At 42.7% G+C, this 15,612-nt stretch overlaps 1 protein-coding gene across 1 annotated transcript; it reads right to left on the bottom strand.

Moving 5' to 3' along the window:
* Positions 1-5,291: 5,291 nt before the first annotated feature.
* On the bottom strand, positions 5,292-15,402 carry LOC306710215 (kinesin-like protein KIF2A; the record flags this gene model as incomplete). Its single annotated transcript, XM_079178627.1, has 21 exons — positions 5,292-5,383; positions 5,622-5,757; positions 5,875-5,976; positions 6,129-6,306; positions 7,297-7,386; positions 7,482-7,549; positions 7,652-7,762; positions 9,044-9,248; positions 9,340-9,482; positions 10,127-10,218; positions 10,314-10,377; positions 10,458-10,548; positions 10,975-11,137; positions 11,250-11,304; positions 11,488-11,589; positions 11,792-11,892; positions 12,609-12,728; positions 12,842-12,896; positions 13,306-13,425; positions 14,361-14,455; positions 15,342-15,402. The coding sequence occupies 21 exons, from the start codon at positions 15,400-15,402 to the stop codon at positions 5,298-5,300; spliced, it is 2,238 nt and encodes a 745-aa protein (XP_079034753.1). The 3' UTR covers positions 5,292-5,297.
* Between the last annotated feature and the right edge of the window lie 210 nt (positions 15,403-15,612).

Genomic DNA, 15,612 nt, shown 5'->3' with positions numbered 1-15,612 from the left:
CATGACACTGTTTATTGATTTCAGGGTTTGCTGTATGTGCAGGTACGCACACGTCTGTACATTTTTGTCAGGATATGAAAATAAGTGTAGGTTAAATGTGCCAAACAGTCAACAGTTCTAGAGGAGAATATTTAGACCCGGGGTTTTTCAGAGTGTTGTTATTCTTTGTCTTACTTCTATTTGGAAGAGAATCAAGATGTAAACAGGAAGTGAAAACGTTGCTGTGGATTAAGTGAGTTACGCCGTAGGCTACGACTTGAGCCCCCATTTTTCTTATGTTTACATTTTGGCGATTTAAAAGTGTGCCGACTAAGCTGTTAGCACTTCCTGTCTGTGTTGTACCCACGAAATGTACAGACAACCGTCACCGGATCACTTCGGTACTGAAGAAAACTCAAACACGTGATGTTTCTCTGGCAAGTTCTGCAGTTATAAGAAATGTCTTTTTTTTTTTTAAGCAGATTTGTGGATGTGTTTTTCGCGATGGCCATCAATGATTCCCTTTAGATGTGCAAGTCACATTGAATCTAAAATGTGCATAATGTCTGGGTGGTAAGATTTGACTGTGTTATGATGGTAATTGGAAACTTAATATTTTAAAGTAACTTTAAAAAAAAAGGTTTGAAAACCCCCGATTTAGTCTGTACCCAACCATTTATGTTAGCAAGAAGGGGCGAAGTGTTGTGAGCGTTACTTACTTTACCTGAATATTGATGATTTTTTGGTTTTATTCTGATGTTATCCATGTCTGAGGAAGAAGAGTGTCTTTAACAGAAAGATGATTTTAGAGCAGAGGTCGAGCGTGTTGCTGTAGTCCGTTGAAAATAAGCTATTTTATGGAACTCAAGTTTCTGTTGTGCAGCGGGTTGCCAGGTTTTTTGGCTACAAACACACATTGTTTCCCCCCTTTTCAGCCGTTTGGCTGCTGAGTTGAATGTCTGTCCGTCTGGATTGTGAGGCTCTCCGGGAGCCTGTTGGATGTGTCAGTGTACATACTGTACAGATGTATATGTAGGACTTATATGGTTGAGAATTATTTATTTACCTAAAGAACATGATGTTACTCTGGAAACTTCAGGTGAAATATATTTGAAAAAAATAAAATATGTAGCATTTTATTTGTCACTTTGGTGGTCATTAAGGCTACGGACCAACACAGGAAGGTTTTACTTATTTTTTACCAGTGCAATATTATTGTTCCAGTCACAGCCAGGCAAAACCACTATCACAGCAGGGGCACAATCCACAGTACAAAGCTACACACACACACACACACACACACACACACCTGCAGTCGTGTTTCACACCTCGTGCAAACTATTTGTATCTGAGCTACGCTGCTGTCTCTCTTTACAACAGTCAACCGCTGAGCGTTTTATAGGACTCGCCGTACCTGTTTTTCGAGTGTTTTACAGAACCTTTGAAGTATAACTGGAGGCTGGTTGTTCTCAGTCAGCCGTGGGTGCATGAAAAAGTAACAAACCGAAGCGTCTCTACTTAAACGAGCTGTTGCATGTCATCCAGTCCGACTGGAACCGCGTAACCTTCATGCTTAACAGTAATAAACCAAGTTATGTTGTCCGCTATGTCGTCACTGTTTGAAGAAATATATATCTAAAGATGCTGCTGATTATATTTGAGAATATTACAATTATTGCCACGTTTTAAAGAGGTTTATCTAGCATAGTTTTAAAATACACATTCCAGTTAGTTTTACTACTGAGGTTTTTTTTGTGTTACCACTTTCTAGTAAAGCACCTTCTTATAAAGAGGTAATATGTTTGAACGAATAGCTTTATTAATGGTTAAAGGAAAATCGACACCACTCTCGTATGTCTGTTCCATATGGCCTGTTAGCTTAGCTTAGCTTAGCACAAAGACTGGGAGCAGGGGCAAACAGCTAGCCTGGGTGTCTAGCAAAGTCCCGGATAAGATGTAGTTTTGCAGATAACTTCAGCTTTTATACTGATTTAAAGAAACGAGATTCATTAATGAGCTTCAGAGGGGCTGGTACGAGGATTATGTTGCTTTCGAACGGAGACATGCTAGCTGTTTCCCCCTGTTTCCATGCTTTAAGCTAAGCTAAATTATTTGGTATTGCTTTATAGTTAAGTTAAGAGCCAAAAATAAATGTCTGTCAGGTTGTGAAACTCCTTTTTGTTAAATCTATTTATTTACATCTGACTTACAACTGCAGACTTGATGATTAAAACGCTTTATTGATCGCATTTTAACATTAATAAAAGCCGTGAAGGATTATCTTTCATTAGAAGATATGAGAAACCACATGGGTATTTATTAATTAATTACAAACATTCTAAACACCAAAGGGATTTTGATTCAACTGATCTAAAATGATTTAAACACCATTAATAAAGCCATTACTCACAACCTATGAATCTCGTATAACGGGTGCCTTATTAATAAGTTGTACAAAGATCTATATGATTTATAATTATTTATAAATCCACACAGGTTGTCATATTTTAAATACACTGAAATAAATCACTATGGAAGTGTAGGTCTGTGACATACATACAGTATAGTAAAATGTAAAAATACATGGTGGCAATAATTCAGATATATTTTGGATATATGCAGTTTTAGATTTGGGTTTGACATGCTCAAAAGTATTTCAATTTTAACCCTGTTATTTAGCATTTATAAGCATCACAAACACTTAATAACTGTTTATTAAAAGCAATTATAAGGAAACTATATTAATTTAATACAACATGAACTCTACCGACGGTATAAAGCATCCATCATTGGATAATAATCAATACTTAATAGAATAACATAACATAGTTATAATCGTATATGTCTCCATGGGTTTTTAAATACATTCATAAACAGTAATAAACCTGCCTGTAAATGATGAGTACATGTACATAAACAGTTATTAAATGCTTTACAACAGGATTTATTCACCAATGATTACAACTTTTATGTTCAGTTTTTTTGTTTCTAAGCATTTCTCCTTGATATACATGCTTCATAGGATGGGCTATAGTCATATATGTGTAACTGTTTACAACTTCCAAAACATCAAGTGTTATAAACCATTAATTAAGTTACAATATACTCCTTCTAAATGCTAAACAGGGGTCTTTAAAATACAGTGTTTTTATTATTTTGTTAGCACAGGTATACAGATGGCTGTCAATTATTTTTACATGATTCGGAAAATGTTTAGCTTTAATTTGTGACATTGACAACCACTGATAAAAGCACCTTGTGTATTTGATTAACACCTCCATGATTTCAGACAGAGGATAAGCTTCTCATGTCTCCTGTGTCATATGTTTCCGGGCAGATTGGGCCGACCTCTGACCTCTGCCCGGCTCTCCCTACCATTGTCTGTTCTGTGGAATAAATACAATTGGACGGTATCTCAACATGTGTTCGTGTGATTTCACTTTGGTTTTCACTTAAATACATCAAAGAATACTGGGATGGAGTCCTCCAGTGCCACCAGCTGGTCGACATTTGTGGTTTAGAGTGAAATATCTTTATAGCTATTACACTTTTATGGCCGTCCCTTTTCTTCTGATGCTGTCAAAATGTAGATATATTCTAATATACTTAGTCGACTAACACTCATAGCATTTTTATCGACTAATAGATTATAAAACCGAGTTTCTCCACAAAGAATCATGCAAAAGCACCACTTAAAATCTTGTGGTTACCAGAGATGTGCTCATAAGTTTCTTGGAAATAAGTATTCAATAAGGCCAACAAAAACAAAACCAAGTGACCCCTCTTCGGACTAAACCAGCTTGGTGAGTCTCCGGCGGAAACACCTTTACGGAGTGGAAAACGAATAATTCGGCTCAGAGCGGGTAAATTACCCGGCATGCTCACTGTTTGACGTACTGAACCTCTTCTTCTGGTGAGTTTTCTCTCTTAACGGCTACTTGAGCAGAGGCGGGAAAACCCTCTAGACATCCGCCATGTTTTCAAAACCCAGACGGCCGTTTAATGGCTGCGCAGGTGATCGTAATGTTAAGTGATGTCGAGTATTTCTAAATAAGATGATATTTATTTTAAGTATTTTAATGTACTGCAGGGTTTGGTTGTAGCCACAGCTAGCTTAGATGCTACAGGTTGATCATGAGAAAGAGGGAGGAGCCTTACAGACCGGATGTTTGACCATATTGACCCTACAACTAGGACTACCAATTTGTATTAATATTAATTTCCCTTTTATACACAGTATGTGGACATATTTTTTGTAATAAAATTATATATATATTTTGTAAATTATATTAAAATAAGAAAGACATTATTTGAGCTATTCTGCAATCTTTTTCCTTGAATTAAAAGTGCTCCTCCTTTGGAATCAATGCGCCAGAGCACCACAGGTGTATTCATCAGCAGCTGAAAATAGTCCCCAACAAATGCCTAATTCCCCCTAAACATTGCTAAAAACTAGTGCAGTAGTTCTAGGAAATCACTATACTTTAGAGACTTTACGTCAAACATATTTAGGCTGAGAGCCACAGACTGGGTAGAAGTTAGAAATAATTAATTGACTGACTTTTGGTCTTTTAACTGGATTTGTTGGCAACAACTAAATTGTAGAACACAGACAAACCATTGAAACAGAAAATTAATAATGAATAAAACAAGTACAGCAACAAGAAGTAGACTTTCTTTATTTTGGCAAATGAAAAATTACTGTTTCAGTAATTGTTTTATGGGACACTCTGGAATCTTTGATTATAGTGCCTCCATCAGGTCAATTAATGTGATGCAGGGTTAGTTTAGTGTTTTTAGCGTTCTCTCAATCAAACATATATTACATACAGTATCAACACAAACACACAGTGGCTCATTTTACACACAAACAACGTGCCCCGTTCACCCCTGAGCTGAAACAAGGGGAGCGAACGGGAATAAAATCCTCCAAATATTGCACAAAATGGCAAAAGTTGTTTTATAAAATTGGCCAAAGTGAGGATAAGCTATGATTTGACTCTATAAAAATGTATTCAAAACATAATTATTCACCTTTTTTCTTTTTATAATGAAGCACTTGTGACACATCACACATAAAAAAACCTTGTAAACACACTTCACGGGAGGATGGGTGAGCAGAGACGGTCTGCTCCCTGGTGTTACAGATGGACAGATGCATGATGGGAAGCGACGGCAGCCTGTACAGCAAAGAGGTGGAGAGACCAAACGCACAGAAGACAGTAAAGTCGTAAAATCACAGCTGAGCCAAACCCGCTCTCGACCTCCTTCATCTTCCTCGAGTCAATATTACAGTGAAATATATAATTTATGTGCGTCTATAGTGCGCGAGGCCTCTTCGGGGTAATCTGTTTGCTAGCTTGCTCCTCTTCCTGGAGTGTAGAACGGAAAGATTTGACTTTATCTGAAAGAAGAGAGAATGATATCACAGCACAGGTTAGCAGAGGTGGAATGTAACGAAGTACATTTACTCAAGTACTGCACTTAAAGTTACTACAAGGAACTTTCATTTAGTGTTGATTCTGTCGCCCCCTGTGGACTAAAGTGGTAGTGTCTCTGAGGACCAGACTGTTCAGAACCAGATAAAAGTTCCTCACAGTAACTTTAAGGCTTCAGGCTAAGAAAGAAGCTTCAACATTTACCTCTCAGCTCAGTGAGGATGTCGATCTTCTGGTCCAGGATTTGTTCTAGTTGAGTTGCAAACGACTCGACGTCGTAGTCCACCTCCTCCGTCATCTCCAACAACACCTTCTCGTCCTCCAGCCAGCGGATCGACTCCTGTAAGGACAGTTTAGACACTTCCAGTACTGCTTGAACTTTATAATGTGAGACTGATGAAGAGGATGAGAATCTGCCATAATTGAAACTAAAATGGACATTAGACGTGAGCTGTACCTGGAAAACGGCCCGGTGGTCCTCCAGAACCTGCTCCTCCATCTCCACCAGCTGGGAGACGGCTTCATGGAAGGTGAAGAGCTGCGGGGAAACCTCCTCCTCCTGCAGAGAACACGACCGAGTTCAGTTTAACGTCAGAGACACTGTGACAAGACGGTCTGCAGTTCAGACGCCCCGTAAGAATGAACTGGAACCTTCTGTTTGCACATTAAAGGTTCAGCAGTCAGAGTATCATCACGTCTCTCTAGTCTTACGTTCTGTTCACAGAGCAGCTTCAGGTCGTCTCTCTGTGGAGAACTCCCGACTCCCCACTGAGCCTCCAGCACCTCCAGCTGGTTGACGTGTCCTCCCTGACGGATGTCCATCTCCGCTTCGGGGTCCGCCGTGAGTTCCTTCACCCTTAAAACAACAATAGGACCGTTGCAACTACCGCTGAGGTGTCTCGTCTAGCAGAATGGTCGGGAGCTGCGTGCAGTGTGCAGACGCGTTGAAGGGTGAAAATGCTTAACTCGTGCCGGGAGGAACAAACAATACAGACTGACTGCATGCAGGGTGAGGAGCAATAAAGCCTGGAACAATAAAAGCAGTTCAACATCAACAAATACTGAACGGTGGAGAAAACTGTTGATGCAAAATAAACAAAAAACAGGCATCCCTTCTACTAACTACTAACCATCATCAAACACAGACATCGTTCAAGACTTAGAACACTAACAGTTATCTTTTAAAGGTACTGGGTGCAGCATTTTCCTAAAACAATATAAAATACATTAACTTGTGCAACAATAACTGCTCTCAATCACCACCTACGACCCACTAGAAGGGTGTGACGTGTCTGTATGAATGTATTAAATAGTCCCAGACATCCGAGTGAAGAAACGAGAATAAAAAGTGACAATTCCTCCAGTATTTAGGGAGAACGCTGCGCGCTAATGGAGCGGTACGTCCAGTAAAAGAGCTCGTTTCTGCCACTGACGGGCTCAGATTGTTATTATAAGTGTCTTATTTCTGTATGTTTCACTTGACCCGCTCACAGAGAGACATCTCGGTGCGAAATGGTTCCAAAACTATCAACGTGTTCGTCTCAAACTGGAGGAAATGGGGCATTTTGTTGGGGACTATTTTCAGTGGCGGATGAATCCACATTTGCTCCTCTAGTGATGAAGAGGTCAAGAGGAAGAAGAGGCTTTCAGAACACTTGTTAGTGGATGCATTCAATGTTAGTTTTGGTCTTTTCATTGTATTTACTGACAATAAGACGATATTAAATATATTTCTATAGCTCTAAGTGACTTGAGGTAACTTCTGAGTGGACAGGGAGCAACAGAAAGTGGTAGTTAATGGTTAATGTCATACGGCAGAATGGTGGTGAGCTGTTTGTGGAGAGAAGCGATGAGAAATGTAGTATAAAATCGATCTTACTCGTAAGACGGGGAGAGCTCAGAGCGACTCCCTCCTCCTCCGCTCTGGGAGAAGGGAATGTCTGAAGGACTGATCCCAAACTCCTTCACTCTAGGAACCGAGACGAGGAGACGAGAGAGCATCGTGTCATGTTGTTCAGACATTCATTGTACTTTAAATCTTTTTGAAAAGAGAACCTGTTGTACCTGTTGGCGTATCGCAGCGTGTTCAAAGTGTTCTCACATGACGCCATTCCAGGAGAGATGGTTGCAATCTGTGCAGGGAGACGTTGAGAGAAATATTCATCACATTTTCAATAATTCATGCGTCTACTGGAGCTCGTAATAATATGCACACGGCTCTGCTCTGCTCTCACCATGCACGTTCTGGAGTTTTCTCCGATGAAGGAGTCTCGCAGCACTTGAGTTAACTTGCTGGCTCTGAACGGAGTGTGAGGTTTGTTTCTGCCCAGAGCCCGGATACACTCCTGCAGACAGACAGGCAGAGAGAGAGAGAGAGGGAGAGAGACAGAGAGAGAGAGAGAGAGAGAGAGAGACAGAGAGAGAGAGAGACAGAGAGAGAGACAGACAGGCAGAGAGAGAGAGACAGAGAGAGAGAGACAGACAGACAGACAGAGAGAGAGAGAGAGAGAGAGAGAGAGAGACAGAGAGAGAGAGAGAGAGAGAGAGAGAGAGAGACAGAGAGAGACAGAGACAGAGAGAGAGACAGACAGGCAGAGAGAGAGAGACAGAGAGAGAGAGACAGACAGACAGACAGAGAGAGAGAGAGAGAGAGAGAGAGAGAGAGACAGAGAGAGAGAGAGAGAGAGAGAGAGAGAGAGACAGAGAGAGACAGAGAGAGAGACAGACAGGCAGAGAGAGAGAGACAGAGAGAGAGAGACAGACAGACAGACAGAGAGAGAGAGACAGAGAGAGACAGAGAGAGACAGACAGGCAGAGAGAGAGAGACAGGCAGAGAGAGAGAGAGAGAGAGAGACAGAGAGAGAGACAGACAGAGAGAGAGACAGACAGGCAGAGAGAGAGAGAGACAGACAGAGAGAGACAGAGAGAGACAGAGAGAGAGACAGACAGGCAGAGAGAGAGAGACAGAGAGAGAGAGAGAGAGAGAGAGACAGACAGACAGAGAGAGAGACAGAGAGAGAGAGAGAGACAGAGAGAGAGAGAGACAGAGAGACAGACAGGCAGAGAGAGAGAGACAGGCAGAGAGAGAGAGAGAGAGAGAGAGTCAGACAGGAACATCATGAGTGGTTGTGTAGAGGAACAATGTCTAAACGTTCAGCACATTATTATTGGAACATTTAGTCGACTAACTGTGTAAAATATTTATCAAAATTATCAAAAGAAACTTGAAAATAGTCTCGTTTCAGCTGTTTTATATCATTTTAAATTAATATATTTGGGTTGATGCCAGTATTTGAGACCCTTAACTCAGAAAAGTAAGAATTATGGCCAAAGAGCAACTGTTGAACGTTAAAATCATTTTCTGCATTTCTTTGTTCTCACTGAACCGCGACCCAAAGACACGAGGAACAGTTCACGCTACTCTTACTCATTTCCTGGATGAATTTCCACTTTTTCAGATATTTATTAAATGATGTATTTAATCTGATTTCCGGTCAGACGTTAAGATGTTTAAAAACCTCCGTCTCCAGTATGTTTAGAGGCTGAACAGCCTTTCACAGCCCAGCTGACTGCTGTGTTCCAGTAAAGCGACTAATGCACCGGATGTCTTTCGCTGCTGAGGAGACCTTTAGTGCCAGCAGGCTCTTGTTGATCTCGGCTCCTTCGAGGCGGGTCTGGCGGTCGGCGCTGGACGTGTCGGCTCCTCTCTCGTTGCCCGCCAGGTCGATCAGGGAGAACTTTCCGTGCATCTTCCCCCGCCGGCGGAGGATGATCTGGAAGACGGCGTGGCTCCGAGAAGAGTGAGCGTTCGCCGAGGTCTGACCGGAGGTCCTGAAGGAGACGAAGAGACACAAAGCTTATCACCGAGGACCGGGAACTTCTGCTCCTGGTGTCCGTTTTATTTAAACGATGGCGTCCGAACCTGCAGCCGTTTCCCACTTCGATGAGTTTGAGGACGTCCTCGGTGCACTTCACCTCCTTCTCCTGCAGACCCACCACCTGCACCTGCTGCTTCCCGTCCTCCAGCACCCGTAACTTGGTTTTGCGGTTCAGCAGATCGAACACCTTTTTATATAAGATAACAATATAAGATTAGCCTTTGTTGATCCCCAGAGGAGAAGATAAGCACAGAAGAAAACTAAAACAAGAATAGAAATAAAAAGAGGAACTATACAAGACAAAATGACTATATATTTAACTTGTGTCCTGTAAAACGGTAACTGCATTCTCTCTAGTGTCCACCAGGGGGCGACTCCTCTGGTTGTATAGAAATCTATGAGAAAATGACTCTACTTCTCTCTTGATTTATTACCTCAGTAAACATTGTAAACATGAGTTTATTGTCTCAATCTCTAGTTTCAAGTCTTCTTCAATACAGCATGATGTTCATTTAGTAAATGATGGTCCATTTAGAGTCAAACAGACCATAAAGCAGGGGATGCTTTAGGGGCGGGGCTACACAGTGATTGACAGGTCTCTACCAGAGACGTCTCTACGTCGCTCCTCCTCAGTCCAGATATGGTCACTTCCTGTTTACTGGTTGCAAAAAAAAAAACAAGCTGGCGACGGCCAAAATGCCGAACTCAAGGCTTCAAAACCTCTTCATAAATACCGGCTCACAACCTTTGCATTAAAAGGTTCAGAGGCAACACAAACTCAGTCCTCATATGAAATAAAATCAACACTAATCACGTTTAAAACACACTTGCCTTCCCGCTGTAAATCTCAAAAAATGTGGCATAGATTTGAAGATCCAACTTCTTGTAATTTGGCTTCTTTATCATGAGAAAAACATCTCTGGCTGCACAAGGAAAGAAATAAAAAGAGAGACTTAAATTCAGTCAGATGCATTAAGCAGCAGTGACGACAGAGAGGAACGTAATGGGAGAAACCAACCAGAGAGTGCATAGATCCCTTTAGAGCAGTCCTGGTTCTTCCCTGAAAAGTCGCCTCCCATCGTCTGAAAGGAGAAACGAGTTAGTTAGAAGAGGAGAAAAACATTAAAACCACTAAAGTCCTCTTAAGTTAAAAGGCGCTCACGTGTGTTTTTCCACTTCCTGTTTGTCCGTAAGCGAAGCAGGTCGCCATCCCTCGCTCAAAAATGGTCTCAACCAGCGGCTGAGCGGTGAACCTGAGAGAGGAAGAGCAAACGAGTCATTTTCTCTTTTATCAAAACAACAACAAAAGACATTGGTGACGTTGTGAAGGAAGCGTGGGATCATGGGAGTTGTAGTCTTCATTGCAGGACGTCCCGGAGGAGCTGCGAGCCGCTAACGTTTGCTCAGCTTGTTTCTCTGATAACTTGAGATCTATGAAGTGCGTCGTAAAGATGTGGCTTGGACTGGATACAAAAATCAATTCATGACTCGACAACCACAACGCTGACGCTGCACAAACAGGTTATTCTGACAGGCGACTAAATGAATCACAGTTATCTCCTTTAAAATGACTGAATTTGTTGTAAACATTTGTTACATTGTAAGCCAATGTCCTGTTGTTTTGAGACATTTTAATGTCCCGAAAACACAATTTATTACATAATAACGACACACGTTACCTGTAGACCATCTCGTTGGTGGAGTTCTCGTCGAAGGTGTAGTCGAACCTAAAGGTCTGGTTCTCCAGGTAGCGGGTCAGGTCCACCTTCTGCTTGGGCTCGTGGACCATCACCACGTCCTTACTGGGAATCGTGATCACGTCCAAATCCTTCATCGTCAGCTCTAAAGAGAGATTTCAGTTCCTCATTTACAGAAACAATTTATTACTAAGACGACTGCAGTTAGTTCAGACAGAACGTGGAGCTTTACTCTGTTTGTTTAAAGCTGCTTTTACCTTTTTTATTGAGTGGACGTGCACGCACACACACACATATCCTGTACTCATCGATCTGAAACATCAAACGGTGAAGATAAGTTGTACGTTCAGACATTTAAACACTTTTATTTCCTCTCGAGTAGCTTTTAAAGTTAGAATATGTTTGACTGCATAGTGGGGTTAAAGACTAAGCTTGTGTTAGTTGATGACAGCGAACTCATTTCTCATTAATATCTCATTCTCACGCCAGACTCACCAGATCCAGATCGTTACTGGTTAACGGCCGGTAGTCCAGACTGGCTCTGAAGTCTCTGATCATACACATGATCTCATAGTTTGGCAATTGGACGTCCACCTCCTGAAACGGAACAAAAACAAACAAAAGTGTCAAATGAAACGCACTCCCAAAAAACACAGTGAACGTTGTGTGTGTGTGTGTGTGTGTGTGTGTGTGTGTGTGTGTGTGTGTGTGTGTGTGTGTGTGTGTGTGTGTGTGTGTGTGTGTGTGTGTGTGTGTGTGTGTGTGTGTGCGTGTGTGTGTGTGTGCGCGTGCTCCTCACTTGCGCCCTCTTCTCTCTGAGCTCTTGTTGCTGAAGTCGTCTCTTCTCTCGTTTCTCCTGCAGTTTCTCAACCTCCTTCACACAGTTGGATTTTTTCCGTGCTGGAACAGAAAGAGGAGCAAAAACGATCACAACTAACCAACTAAATCATCTAAAGGCGGCACAAAAATGATCCCCCTCGTCATCACTCACGACCACTAAAAGTGTGAGTGGTTTCTGTGCCTCCACCTCTATAAAAAACGTAGCAACGAGGCGCCAGACCATAAGCAAACATCCAACACAACGCCGAAAAAATGCAAATCTAGTGACGTGAAACTCTGACACTTGTAGTACATTCTGATGATACTTTTACGTGCAGTTTGAATGCAGGACCTTTATTACGGTGCTGGTTTCTAATAGTTTTGGACAACAATGCAGCTCTATGGCACAGACTGAATGAGATGAAATACATCAGGCTTTGGTTACATTCATAACACCAAGAGGGAAACAGTCACTGTTGGTTTTTAGACAGTAGAGTTGTGAGTAATAAATCAGTAGATGTGTTTTATTTCCACAGTAGTGTACATGTATGCTAATGAGCTCAAACAGGCGCTGTGGTCTGAGTCAAAGTCCGGCAGCCGAACCCAGTGAGCGACTGTGAAAGAGCCTTTGACGCCCTCGCAGCTGTGCGGGAGCATGACATCACCGGTTGTGTCCTCTCAGAAAAACAACAGCACACCAGCACCCTGAATGCACCTCAGACATGATAAAGCCAGAGCCTGGAGGGCCGGAGTGAACCTCTGACATGTGTGATCAGATGGAGGGACTCTTGTGTTACCGTTCTGCTGCTGCAGCAGCGACTGGTTGAGTGCAGACTGGGGCGCGATGGCCGGGGGGGGCGGCTCTGCAGCCTGGCTCTGCTGGCTGGGACGGGCCCGGGTGGTTCCCACCGCTGCAGCTGAGGAGCACAAAGCACGAGCATCACGTCTGTGAGTTAAGACGCAGACTGTGGCAGTCGGGCACTAAGTGTTTTAGAGCATCTTCAGAGTGAGTGATGTGAATCAAACGTACCTCTGTTCTCTCGTGGAGGATTCTCAGGTTTAGGTATCGCTGTGACCCGTTTGGTCTGAAAATAGAAACGGAACAAAGAGACGGAACCAGAAACCACAACAGAGTCAGAAAGAGACGTTCAAGAACACCGCTCGAGTAAAGAGGTGTTCACCGACACCAGTGGGTATCCTTCAACCTTCAACCTTCATTTAAATACCGGAGCAAATATACAACAAATATAAATCTGTCATCATGTTGCAGCTCTAATAGCGTCACACTAGGTTTGAAACCACAGTTATCTATTAATCTCTTTAATAATCTGTCATCGCGTAAATGTGTCAGAAAACTTTTAACTCATTATTTTACAGAAAGGAACTTGCTGATTAATAATAATAATAATAACAGATTATAATACCACGCTTTAGCTTAGACCCAGCAGAGTAAAACGATGCAGACAGAGGGATAGATAATGGAGAGGAGCAGACCTTGGGCAGTTTGCTGGTTTTGGCAACACTGGAGGGAGGAAGAGGAGCTTCGGGACTCTGAGGTATCTCCTCATCTGGAGCAACATCTGCATTCAGAGCGAAGACGCTCTCCAGATCGATCTGAGGCAGAAACAAAAGACACAAATCAGGCAATTCTCAAGAAGTGAAACGAGAACTTCCAAAGTTCTGCTCCAGAAGTTAGGAAACCTCGTTCAAGATCCCATCGACATTCGTAACGAAAGACTACGTTGAGTCGCTCTCTTCATCAGGTTTGGATGAGGACAGTGTTCTTGTTGCCTTTAACGAACACCATTTCCCAGAAGCCCGAGAGCTTTGTGGACTAAATGTCACGGCGCTACAGAAGAGGTCCGAGCAGAGAGGACTCCAGACATAGAGAGAGTTTGAGTCTCATGGACAAAAGTACCCAAGATGCTGCGTTTGTAGTTTTTCTCATGGGAGTTGTAGTTTTATGCCTGTGCTCGTAAACGTTTGTCTTAGAATGTGAGAAAGTTAAGCTCAGAAAGACACGATGAAAGAAATGCTGAATGAGATTTTGCATTGAGTTCAAGAAGCGAGTGTAAACAGAGGAGAAGACAGGAAGTGATGTCACGACTTCGGCTCTTTATAGAAGAAGAAACGGAACACAGATGAGACACACAAGCATCTACAAATGTTCAAAATGTCTGTTTATATGGTGCAAAGTAGGTTCAGTATTTACTCCTGATGAACTGTAGTTTTATAGACATTCATAACTAAAAATAAGAGTGTGTAGTTCTCTTCTTGTTAGTGTTTACCTGCCTACTTTTTCCATGTAGTACACAGTATTTAATATATTGTACGCTGCCGTACACAAGTTTGTAATCAGCTGTTACATTGATGTTTATTTACTTCTTTCCTTAAAGGCCTAAAGCGACACGTTTCCTGTTAATTCCAGCTCGTTCTGGGCTGCTTTATCACGATACACTCGACACCGAGACAGGAAGTTGTTCCTATTCAAACCCAAGCTGAGAGGACGTCCCGGTGCACAGGACAGGAAGTTAAGAGGCAGCTCATACCTCCTTCCCTTTGGTGTCTCCGTTCTCGATCCACTCCACCGTCACGCTGTCGTTGTCCTCGTGCAGTGACGTGACCATGGCCTGGTGTATTCGTCCTGCAAGGTGAGAGGACGTAAAGAGATGCTCGTACCGGCTCAAGTGCTGCACAGGACCGTAGAGTTGTAAGATATACATATATATATATATATATATATATACACATATAAATATATAAATGCTGCTTTAGCCTCCACAGGAGGCAGACAGCCATGAACCAGAACATGTCTCATTTTCAGATCATAGCATCATGCCCGAAATACAACATTTAGGATTCCTCTAGTATCAGAACACTGAGATGCTAATGGGTGTGGCTCGTGATGGATGGATGATGAAGACTTCTCCCCTCCTGTCATTCACACCTTCAAGAGCTGCATTTAATGGCAGTTAATTAGACTCATGGCCGCCCTGGTCCACACATTTGTGTCGTTACTAATAATAATACTGATGTGCACAAAGCTGTTTTTAAAGCGAGAGGCCCCGTGCATGCAGCCCATCCGCCAGCCCATGATTCACAGGCCACTGCTGGATGATGCAGTGCAGGTGATCACATGCATCTCATCCGTTTTTTAAGCCACGATGCGGAGGACAGATTGCTGAGGAACCAGAAAAAAAAGCAGGTGGCATTTTTTTATTTGTATTTTTTTATTTGGCCGGACAGCCGCGCAGGTGGACGGACCCGCCCGTCCAAACCAAAGCGCGCTCCTCGGGGCCGGAAAGCCGGCGAGAGTCTACCTGACTGACAGTCGACATTAACACGATATTACAAATATAATCTCTGCTGGTTGTAACGGCTTCACTCGCACGACAACCCGGTGAAAAAAAGAGCATGTAGCGGCTTGTTAGCTTTGCAGAAACAGCCCTCTGCAGTGAGCGTTGACGTTAGCTTCTCTCACCCGGACCCGCCGGATGGAGAGAGCGGTGTTAGTGTGTCTGTCTACGTACCGTCGCTGCGTTTTATCTCCACGTAAATACCCACGAAGATCTTCCCGAATATACCGGCCATCTCTCTCCTCCTCGTGCGGTGTATTATTTGGCGCGTGTGCTGTCTTTTAAGTTGTGCGCTGCTGCAGAAACTGAGGTCACTGTCGGTCAGTCATAGGAGAGGAGAGGAGAGGAGAGAGGGAGCCGCTGCGCATGCGCGAGTGGTGAAGTCAGCAGCATCTTCTGTAGCAGTACTCAGATCTTTTTACTCAAGTAGAAGTACTAATACCAC

The sequence above is a fragment of the Pholis gunnellus genome (genome assembly GCF_910591455.1).
Source record: "Pholis gunnellus genome assembly, chromosome: 18".
In the NCBI taxonomy this organism is placed as follows: domain Eukaryota; kingdom Metazoa; phylum Chordata; class Actinopteri; order Perciformes; family Pholidae; genus Pholis; species Pholis gunnellus.
Note: the sequence above shows the minus strand (reverse complement) of the source record. Positions and strands in the feature narration are given on the sequence as shown.